At 37.8% G+C, this 12,052-nt stretch overlaps 1 protein-coding gene across 9 annotated transcripts in view; it reads left to right on the top strand.

The window, feature by feature from the left end:
* Positions 1-6,037, top strand: part of LOC137370942 (ADP-ribosylation factor-like protein 15) — a 368,243-nt gene extending 362,206 nt beyond the window's left edge. For all 9 annotated transcript variants that reach the window (XM_068032842.1, XM_068032835.1, XM_068032859.1 and 6 more), the window contains one exon: positions 2,299-6,037. In XM_068032842.1, coding sequence (XP_067888943.1) covers positions 2,299-2,457 — 159 coding nt within the window. In that variant the 3' untranslated portion in view covers positions 2,458-6,037. The remainder of the gene's footprint in view (positions 1-2,298) is intronic.
* The last annotated feature ends 6,015 nt before the right edge of the window (positions 6,038-12,052 follow it).

Here is a 12,052-nt window from a genome sequence, read left to right as displayed (position 1 = left end):
CCGCAGGATTCCTAACCTCTGGCCTGCTCTTGTAGCCATGGTACTAATATGGCTACTCCAGTTCAGTTTCTGGTCAATGGTAGCCCCTAAGATGTTGATGGTGGGGGATTCAGCAATGGTAATGTCATTGAATCTCAAGGGGAGATGGTTAGATTCTCTCTTGTTGGAGATGGTCATTGCCTGGCACTCGTATGGCACAAATGTTACTTGCCACTTATCAGCCCAAGCCTAGATATTGTCCAGGTCTTGCTACATTTCTACACAGACGGCTTCAGTATTTGAGGAATAAAAACAAGAAATACTGGAAATACTCAGCAGGTCTGGCAGCATCTGTGGAAAGAGAAGCAGAGTTAACGTTTCGGATCACTGACCCAAAACGTTAACTCTGCTTCTCTCTCCACAGATGCTGCCAGTGCTGAGTATTTCCAGCATTTCTTGTTTTTATTTCAGATTTCCAGCATCCGCAGTATTTTGCTTTTATTTCAGTATTTGAGGAGTCGTGAATGGTGCTGAACATTGTGCAATCATCAGCGAACATCCCCACTTCTGACCTTATGATAGAAGGAAGGTCATTGATGAAGCAGCTGAAGATGGTTGGGCCTAGGGCACTACCCTGAGGAACTCCTGCAGTGATGTCCTGGAGATCAGATGATTGACCTCCAACAACCACAACCATCTTCCTTTGCGCTACGTATGACTCCAAACAGCAGAGCGTTTTCCCCCTGATTCCCATTGACTCCAGTTTTGCTAGGGCTCCTTAATGCCATACTCGGTCAAATGCTGCCTTGATGTCAAGGGCAGTCACTCTCACCTCACCTCTTGAGTTCAGCTCTTTTGTCCATGTTTGAACCAAGGCTGTAATGAGGTCAGGAGCTGAGTGGCCCTGGCGGAACCAACAATAATTTCTGGGCTACATGATCCATCTTGTTTTCAATCTGTAACTTGATTTATTTTAAAAAACACTTTGTAAAGTTAGTGTGTTTGTATCACGTGCATCACAATCTACTAACTAATGAAGTGTGAAGTTAAAGAATAGTCTTAATTGCAATCAGCATGTATTAGAAAATAAGGCATCAGAACATTAATGTTTAGATATATACGGGCCATTTGTGTGACTTGCATTTTTTGTTGACCTAAAGCAGTCCATTTTGAAGTGTCAGGCATTTATTAAGATATGAAATTTTAAAACCCAAGAGATTACAACAGGAAGCACCATATGGAGGAAGATTGCATTTTTTAATTCTGGTTTGATTTCAGTTAAAATAAGTGTGAAATATTGTTGCTATGGTGAAAGTACATTGTTACCACTATGTGACGTGCTATCTGGAGCCATGCCAAGTGAGAAAAGGGGAAATGGCCATCGATACATTGCTGTCACTCTTACACTCTTAAGTAGCTGGATGAAGAGAGGTATAGTTAGAAGTATTGGAAGAGGCGAAGTTGCCCTCATGAAGCATGTGGCCTTGTGAAATGTATACAAGATAAATGATTAAAAAACAAAATTAGTTTTTTTCACATCCTGTTGATGGCTTTTAATTGAAACATTGCACTGTACAAAAAAGCATACAGTTAATGAAACTTTTAAAATAAACATAGACTTCAGCAGTGAACTAATCAAAAGTCTGACTAGACATTTCTGGTACTTCTAAACATTCTTCTTTGTTTTCAGGTACACATCAGTTTTCTTGCATTAAAATTGCTTGAGAATTCTATACTAAGAATGTCAATGCCATTCTTAATTAAATGTGTACTCTAGATAATGAACACAGTTGGATGTTTCAATAAGAAAATGCTTTCAAATTTGATGAGCTTTTTGCATCAATTGTAACTGAGCTTAATTTATGTTCAGTAAGACAGCTAAAGGATAAATGACTGCATGGAACTTTGTGCTAATCTGGAAACTAACTTTTCTAAGTGATCAGCACAGCACAAAATACACAACTGTGAGGCCATGATGCTTCACCAAGATTTCTCAGTTAAACAAAATACACGAAAATGTGCATTTGATAACATTAATTGTATTCCTTGCAGTTAAATGACCAGTCAAAATGTTGAAAATGTTTAGTGTTAGATTTGCCCTGAATACTTGTCCTGTATAATGCTTTTACACTGTAAATAATAGACAGATGCAAGAACAATGTGATAAACCACCAAAGGGTGATCCTGAAATCTACAGTGACCCCATGCCTGTGTATGGTTATCACATTTAATCTCATCTAAACTTCTCTGTCATTATCCATTCACAATTTGACTTGTAGACCATCATACAGTTTTTCCTAAAATGTGTACTTTTTCCAGATTAAGAAATACTTTGAACTGGAGCCACTTGCAAGGGGGCAGCGATGGATCCTTCAGCCTTGCTCTGTAGAGAACATGGATGCCGTAAGAGAAGGCTTCAATCAGTTCATCAGCTTGCTTGAAGAGATTGATCAAGAGCACATTCCAGGACGAATATGAAATCTGCACTGACTGCCATTTAGAACATTGAAATGGAAACTTTTTCCAAATTCTTTACACACTGTATTCTAAACTTTGTAGTATTAGAATAACTTTATTGAATGTTCATTTTAAATAATGTTTTATATGACCCAATTCCTACATATCAAAAACAAATCACTTTTGGAACAGAACTAAAACATCCCAAATCAACTAAAATATGAAATCATTTTAAATTAATATCTGAAAATAGTGCTGTCCAATTTTCTACTGCCTTTGCCATTTTACTGTAGTTGTATGATGTTTCAGTATGTAATAATCATTTGGCGTATCGTAGCGGTGGAAATTTTGAAAATGATGATTGATAAGTCTGCTGGTCTGCATTGGTGAACTAATCTATACACTGTCAGAATTAGTCGACTATAATGGGTGGAGGTTGTTTCTTGCACTCTGCTTCTGATTATTTCTGTATGTTGTTAGCGCAAGCACAATGTAAAGAAGCTGACCAGTGAGTATTTTGAGTGCGCATTTATAAATCATCTGGATAGAAAGGAATGTTTTGGTACTGTAAACCCCAATCATGGCTTTATCTGACGTGTACATGATGTACAACTTGGTATTAATTGCGATTAAATCTTTAAAATAGTGTCAGATAGATTCAGAAGCTCTGTATAAAGAGCAAAACAAAATAATGTAATTTGTAGGGAGTTTTTTTTTATTGCTGTGTTCATCCAGCACTGCTCTTGAAAGAGCACAGATTTTGATAGCATGTCTGCTGGACATGTCCATTGACAAAATAGCATGCAATTGCTTGAATTTAATTAATGATATTTTGAACGAAAAATTTTGTCTTGAATCTTTTTCATTGGTTTACTCAAGACCGAATATTTATCGATCAGTTGTATCATGGCAGTCTTATTTCTCTTTGTATCATACAATCTAATGAACGCAACTTAGATTTTTAAAAAATCAACAGTACTAATTGTCTTAATTTCAAAAATTTTAATTGCAGTGTATTCCAAGAATTTAAAAAGTTCAAAAACATTAAGTATTGACAACACTGTGGTAGATGTTGCTTGAGCCATCTGTCAAATGACTGTCTGTGTGTGTGTGTGTGTGTGTTTTGTGTAGTATGCATCAGCCTTGCACTCCTTCTTAAACCTGGGACTGTCTGCAACTCTTCGGTAAACAGAATGAAAACACTATCAATCAATACTCACCAGCAGCTGTTCCTGACAAGCCTCTGTCTGACGCCTAATGCCTTCCAACTGTCGGCATGGTTCCCTCCCCGTCTACTATCACCATTCACCATCCCTCTGTCCGACCATTCGCATTCGTGTTGTCTCTTTGCTTGCAGTTTAAGAATTTCAGATGATGATCTTAGATTCTTCTGTTGGAATTTATATTTTCATATCCCCTTTCCAGTGTTTATTTATCACACATCTTGCTGTGCATATTGTAAAGCTGTTCCATTTATCTGTGATATGTGTGCTTCTATTTTACAGTAGGCTTGCTGTATTTCATTGTATTTGTAGAAATTTTGGAATTTTTTTATACATCAGTAGGATGCAACAGCTTTTTTTAAATGAGTGAAATCATTCACATTTTTAAACTTTGTACCTTTAGTACTGACAATATATATTACTCATTTAACTGGCACATAGCCTATCTTTGTACTGAAAGTACAGCTACTGTATTTAGCAGGTAACTAATCAGTATAGTCAAATAAGTCAGAGATTATTCTCAGATTTTCAATAACGTGATGTGTTATTCATCAATAATAAAGGTTACTGCTGAATAGAAGTGGCTGGTTTCAGTTTAATCTCTCCAAAAAATACGATTTCAGACTCAGCTTTTAAATTGCTAATTCAGTGGTAAATGTGCAAGGTGAATGGTTAGTTCTTTAATTATAATTTGTCCTTTTCTGAGAGGTGGCGATCATGGATTAGCACACATACACACTCAGATAAAGAGATGCTCACTATTGAACAAATTTTATACTTTATTGTACGTGAGCTATTAGGGTTTTGTTTAACCATTTGGCTGCTGAAGGCACAAAAATAGTAACCTTTTTCAAAATTTTCGCTAATTTGCTTGAAACCTATTTATGATATGAAAATAGCATAATGTACTAGGACAAAACAGTATAAAAGAAAGGGTGACTTAGCGTGGCAATGTGTTGGTGTTTGTGCAATTTGTGCTATGAAGTGGTAAGATGTGGATTCTTGCTTTAAATTTTATCTCACTAATTTTCCAGGTATGGTTTCAAAGACTCTTCCATAGAGCAAGGGAAAATCCAAAATCTGTCCAACCTCATGTTCGTTTAACTTCATAACAGCTCCTGAGGGTGCATATTGACAGTGACATGGGAACTGCTTGCCTCCCTGCCATTCATTGAAGCACCCACATGGGACCCCGCAGAGCAGTAGAATGCAGATTAATCCCACACCTGGAGTTCCTGATTTCAATTGTATCATTGTGGTGAGATACTGACAGATCCTGCAGAGGAAGGAGGGAAAATAAGGAAACCACCAAAATACTTCTATCATAATGACTGGCTCAAGACTAGCATTGGTGAGAGTGCTGGAATAAGTTACAAGTGCATTCTCTCTGTTAGAGTAGGTATTTAGCTGAGGAAGATCAGAAAGGTTTGGGGATAAGGTGTTCCTTTTTTTCAGAAAATCAGTGATTTTTTTTCAACAATGTCATATATTTTTCTGAATATAACTGTGAATTTCAGATGTTATTGTTGCATGCATCCTCTATGTTATGCTTTGTGATTTCATTTGGCATATATAGGGTTAGAAAATACAGTCACATGCTAGAAATGGAAATAAAAAAAGGAAATGTGCATCAGATCAGTCAGCGTATGAAAGGGAGGATTGGTTAATGATTCTGTTTTAATCCTTTTTCAGAGCACCACAGACCCAAAATATTAAGCTGCCATTTTCTTTCAGATTTTAATTGCTGATGTGCATTTCCACTGTCTTTTTTTTCGTTCTCAGTGGATACGCTTTCAAATGGTGGTAAAACATGTTAAAAGTAATGAAAATGGCATATTTGTAGATGCAAGCAGATTTTCTAACTACTTCAGCTACCAAGTGTTAAAATACACGTGTAATGATGTATGCCACTCCAACTGAAAATTAAAGCCATTCTGCAGAGTATGTACGAACTGCCAAACAAAACCACAGCCGCCTATGATGTTTATCTTTGCTGCTAAACAACTTGGTTTCCATTGTCCGCTTTATTGTGTATAATTTTAAGCAAAGAAAGCTTCTTTTCTGGAACAGCTAATAATCTATATACTGAATGAATTAGGGTGTTAATAGGATCAGAACTATGTAAATTTAGTAGATCGTTAATACTTCTCTCAGCATATTATTACTGACTTTGTGATATACTTATATATTTTACATAAGCCACTCAGTTTATTGCTCATCATTAATGAAGTATTTGGTGCCCAAAGCCAACATAAAGGGGGTATACTGTATTGAGGACCTGCTGTAAACCTTCAAGATGAACTCAAAGCTAATTCATGCAGTTAAAATATTGTTATTTTTAATGCTCATTTGAAACTTTTTCATTAAAGAAATTTAAAATAGTCATTCTGATTTTAAAAATTACTTTTACTGCGGTGTATAGTTTCAACACAATTAAAGAAAAATGAAATTGTTGAATTTCCACATTCAAGTATTCCATCCATCTGTACTGGATGAGTCCCACTTACAAAAGAACAGTGCCTTTCCCAACTTCCCAAATTGCATTACAGCCACTGAAGCTCAGCCAATTTCCAAACTAGGTCAATAATTTACCTTAAATAAAAGCAAAATACTGCAGATGCTGGAAATCTGAAATACAAACCGAAAGTGCTGGAAATACTCAGCAGGTCAGGCAGCATCTGTGAAGCGAGAAGCAGAGGTCCTAACCTTTGCCAGTTCTGATGAAAGGTCACAGACCTGAAACGTTAACTCTGTTTCTCTCTCCACAGATGCTGCCTGATCTGAGTATTTCCAGCACTTTCTGTTTTTATTTCAATAATTTACCTTCAATTCTATGAGTTTCAACTTCTGCTAACAGTCTCTTATGAGGGACTGTAATTAAATGCCTTCTGGAAGTCTATATAAATAACATCCATAGATTATTCTCCTGTCCACTACTTTAGTCATCTCTAAAAACAAATTCAGTAAGATTTCTCAGGTATGACCTATTCTTTACAGATCCATGTTGGTTCTCTCTGATCAGCTGAAAATGTTCAAAGTGTTGAGTCACCTTATCCTTAATTATAGGCTATAGTCATTTATCAGGAAATTCTTGAGTAAGTTCCTTAAGTATAGAACAGCAGCTGCCACAATAGGCTTCAACCATATGGACATTTTAATCCAAATGTCTTCAATAGTGGACCCTGATGTTTTGGTGTCGATGCCTTTGGAGCTAATACTACCCAGCACCATTATGGCTGTTAGCCGTAAGGCCACTTCTGATTTCAGTGCACCGAATTATTACACATCTGAGTTTTGGAAGGTAGTCGTAGATGTGAAGTGGTTGGGCCAGATTTCATTCCAAAATGTTGTATCCCTACCAGCTGAAACATGCTTTAATTGTTTCTAGCTATCTTCCCTTATAGGTGTGCTACGAAGGCAATTTGTTATCACTTGATGCAGGTGCTTAACTGTTGTGTCATGATTTGATAGAATATAGTGTCCCCATGTCAATAGAGGATAAAAGCAAAATACTGCAGATGCTGGAAATCTGAAATAAAAACAAGAAATGCTGGAAATACTCAGTAGGTCTGGCAGCATCTGTGGAGAGAGAAGCAGAATTAACGTTTCAATAAAGGATGTTCTGTTTGTCAAAGCCACCACATTGGTGTTACAAGCTCATACAAAATGTGGGAACTCTCCTATGTAGGAAATTGTATCTTTTTAGAAAAGGCATCCAAATGTTTAGACATTAGGTAATACGGTGGGTGAATATCCACAAATCTTCCAGGTGAATATAACTTACCATCAGGGACATGAGATGAAATTTATTGATGTGCTAGCTCAAATTGTGTTGAATAACAGTACATAAACACTACTGTCACAATTGTCTGCGAATGATTTCAGAGACAATGAGAAGTAAGTACTTGCATTTACAACCACCAGATGTTCCCAGAGCCCTTTACAAGGAATGAAGTACTTCTTAAAGTATAATCACTGTTGTAATGTATGAAACCTAACAGTCAATTTGCTAGGCTATTTTTAATCTAATCCCACAAACAACACTAAGATAATGGCCATGTCACCAGCATAACTCCCCACTCTATTTATTTATAGATACAGCACTGAAACAGGCCCTTTGGCCCATCGAGTCTGTGCCAACCACCCATTTATACTAACCCTACAGTAATCCCATATTCCCTACCACCTACCTACACTAGGAGCAATTTACAATGGCCAATTTATTTATCAACCTGCAAGTCTTTGGCTGTGGGAGGAAACCGGAGCACCCGGCGAAAACCCACACGGTCACAGGGAGAACTTGAAAACTCCGCACAGGCAGCACCCAGAATCAAACCCGGGTCCCTGGAGCTGTGAGGCTGCGGTGCTAACCACTGCGCCGCCCTAATTTGAGATAGTACCACAGGATCCTTTACATCCACCTGAGGGAAGATGGGCCTCAATTTGACATCTCCTGTGAGTGACAGCACCTCCAACAGTACAGTCCTTCCTCACTACTGAATTGGCTGACGCCTAGATTATTGCACTCAAGTGTGGAATCTGGAACAGGGTTTGACCCCACAACCTTCTGCCTCCAAAGCCAGGGTGCTACTAACTGAGCCAAAGCTGACATATGCTTGTATAGTATGAGAATTTCATGGTTTTGTCTTTGATTATTTAACAAATACTCTTGGACCTGAGAAAAACATTTATCTCATAGGTGGAGGCTATACTTGACAATTGAAAAGCATTTTTTGTTTTTCAGGCTCTTATCAAAATTAGTTAATGTTAGTTAACCCCTTCTAAACAAGAAAGATAAATATCTGCGAAAGAATGGGTTTGGAAATTATAGGGATAAAATATTTTGTGGAATACAGTGAAATGTATTCTATGGAAACCAGCAATATGATTTGAATAACGGATCTTTCATTCCTTGTTCATTACCCTCAGAGGTCAGGGTGAAATGTTGTAAAATATTCCTTCGGATTATTAAATAAACACGTTTGAGCTCATGATATAGTAGATTGTATGTAGGTTTTGCAAAGTTGAATAGCCATTTATCATTCAATGCTTCTTATATAGTGGATTCCTTGTGTGGTTTGTTGTAGGTAAGTTAAAACTAAGGTTCTCAAAATTAGGAAGAGAAGGAAATCAATTGCTGATCTTTGGTGAGTAATTGATATATGTAATAGATTAACAATATCATAATCGTAAGGACACTGTAATCAGGGAGTAGATAGAGTTATAGGTAGATAGTTAACATACCAAATAATTAATTCCTGGAATATTCCTTAAAGGACAACAATAGCATGCCACAGGAGGTTCTACAACTGAACTTAATGGGGTAGAATTTCTATGGGGGTTCCAAATCTTCACTGTAGCTTCAGCAGAAGATCAGTGCATTGACCATTTATTCCATTTCTCTGGGATTTCTACTAAAGTTAAGACGGGAGATTGGGAGAACCCCATGGAAATTCCGGGTGAATGACTGACGCTATGACTTGCAAGTTGATCCTAGACATGCTCAAAATCAATCAATCCCCAGGGATAGGTTACCTAAGAATACTACATGAGATTAGGAATCAAACATACAAAGTGCTTATGGTATAAAGCAATTGAATTGATGGAGTCTTATATTGTGTGTTAATGCAGTGTTGATCTTCAAACAATTATGAAACAAACTCATACAACCAAAGGTTCATTGCTATTCCATTAGTAAGTGGCAAAGTATTGAAATTGATAATGCAAACATTTAAAGATTAGATAAAATTAGCCTAGCAAATTGCAGCCAATATGGATTTAGAATTGGGAACTCCTACCTCACCAATCTCATTAATATTTTATAAGAAAGTGACATTCCAAATTAATTTTGGACCACAATATTACTATCAACATAAATAACTTGAACCTATTTTAAATTGGACTGGTAGGGGTGACACTGGGAACATGTCCAAGCATTATTGAATTAAAAGTATGGGTGCATTCTCCATGGCAACGCCTCGACCAGAATCGACTTGCCAACCAATCAGCATCCTTTTCTCTCATAACAAATGAATCCTGATGAGTGCAAGATGAAAAGCTTCAACAGCATGTCTTTTTTCATCAATACACAAATCAGTACCATAAATGCCCCCTTTAGGAGGGCACCACTCATAAAATAATCTTAACTAAGGTCCAATCAGACTGAAAGAAGTGTAATGTAAACTTAAATTGGCATTTCATCGTTGTGGTCAATTACATATTTAGCATCTTGAGTTGCCCAGTAGTTGCGAAAGGCCTCATGCGTACTGGTGAACACCAACCGCATGGTCCCTCTCTAGGGCCATCCAGGCACAGACAAGACCATAGATGAGAAGCAAGCAGCGCAGACTAACTCTCCCCAGGGGTTCCATTTAAATTATTAAATTCCAAAGCAAAATGCAAATTGCTCTAATTCACAGATGATGCTAAACAGGGAGTGATCAAGTCTGCAGAAGTAGAAATGGATACATGCTCAATGGTATAGAACTATTTAAGGAAAAGACTGAAAGAGACTGGACAGGATAGTGGAACACTTACCATGTCTAGTCCTCGCAAAGAAATAAACAGCAATCCGTAGATTTAGGGGGCAGACTTTTTTGCACTTAGGCAGTATGCATGTAGGAAAATCAAGTGGGAAACTTGCAAGCCCATAACTGAACCCATTCAATTTCCTGTAAATCATTCACCCCACATTTCCTTCAACTTATCCTTCAAGAGCACCTGAAAATAGGAGATTCCCAGAGGAAACTCTAGCTCCGTGTATCAGGGGACTGATTTATGAGGAAGGGTTAGAAAAACTTGAACTTTTCAAGCTTGAAAGAAGATGATTAAGAATGGACCTAATAGAGCTATATAAGACTTTGAAAGGAATAAAAAAAAAGTGAATCCTAAGCACTATTTTATGTTAACTCACCAATACTTGAGAACTGTGTGGTCAGGAGACATGGATAAAACTGATAATAGACAAGTTAAGGATTGATGGAAACACTTCTTCATCCAAAGAGTGATCATCATCTGGAATAGTCTTCAGGATAGGGTAATGGTAGCGAAAACTCTGGAGTCATTAAAAAACAGTTAGATGCCTTTGCTGTGATAGAGAGATCACAGATTTCAATGGAATAATGAGCAAGATGGTCCAAAGGGCCTCTTTCATTTACACAGTGATTCTTTGTGCTGGTGAGTTGTAAAGGCAGGAAATGTTAGTAGATTTCTTTTTTGTTTTCCAGAGCAAGAATAAAGGTTATAGACACAGCATATACAAAGGGAAGGATACTTAAACCAGTGCTAGTAATATACATTGAGACAAATTAACCTTATGTCTAGAAGATTGCATGCACTGAAGAGATATGTTGTTCAAAGCAAAGTATTGTGGTTCTTGAATAAACTAACATTAACAGGTTGTTGAAATGTTGGTCACAGAACAAAATTAGCTTTGTAGATATCTAAGAGGTTTTTGGGGATAAACTTTGGCTCAACAAAGGTTACGATTCAAGCTCTACTCCAGACAGCCCAGTAAGCAGTGACAAAATCAATTAATCAATAATGAGTTAACAGTGAGATACTCGTGTGTGAGAGTGGTGTGGTGTGAGTTGAGAATCAGGCTAGTGCCCTGTCCATATAAAAAGGGACTTTATTATGGCAACAACCCAGAGGACAATCTACTGGATGCAAATCAATGGAATAAATGTGTTGCCTGTGTCTAGTAGGCACGGAAGAGTAGAAAAAAGATTTTTGGGGTGGGATAAACAAATAAGAAGAATGGTCTGCACATAATCAAGTAGTGAATTAAACTATTGGCTTAAAACATGTAATTGGAACTTAATTAATGAATGTTTAATGAACAAGACCCTAAGGGCTGAATTTTAACTTCCACATCCTCTCTCAGCAGGGGAGGCCGGCAGCAGGTCAGAAATTCAAAAGTTTCAACTGTGCATTTGTCAGTGGCTTTCTAACTCGGCCATGGTGTTTGTATCTGACGTCCGGGTTTCCCGACCAATTAGCATAAGCAGACATAATGACGACCCACATCAGTCTCTTTCAGCTCTGCTATTTCAAGGGACGCTGCGAGGATCAGAATTAAAGGACGGTAGAAGTGTGTTGACAGAGCCAAAACCTGCGTAGTTGGAGCTCACCATGTAATGGCAGCACCACAGTTCTCAGTTGAGTCACTGGACATGATGCTGTGAGCTGTAAGAGCCTGCAGGGTGATTCTGTTCCCTGTGGATAAGAGGAAGAAGGTAGTGTCAGAAAACCAGGAGGTGTGGCTAGAAGTGACAGAGGAGAAGTGTGGTACCTCACTCCTGGATAGGAGCCTGAAGAGTTTTAATGACTATCAGGGCAGGGCGGCGCAGTGGTTAGCACCGCAGCCTCACAGCTCCAGCGACCCGGGTTCA

The sequence above is a fragment of the Heterodontus francisci genome, chromosome 1 (assembly GCF_036365525.1).
Source record: "Heterodontus francisci isolate sHetFra1 chromosome 1, sHetFra1.hap1, whole genome shotgun sequence".
NCBI classification, from domain to species: Eukaryota; Metazoa; Chordata; class Chondrichthyes; order Heterodontiformes; family Heterodontidae; genus Heterodontus; species Heterodontus francisci.
The sequence above is the reverse complement of the archived record's forward strand: the minus strand, read 5'-3'. Positions and strand labels throughout refer to the sequence as shown.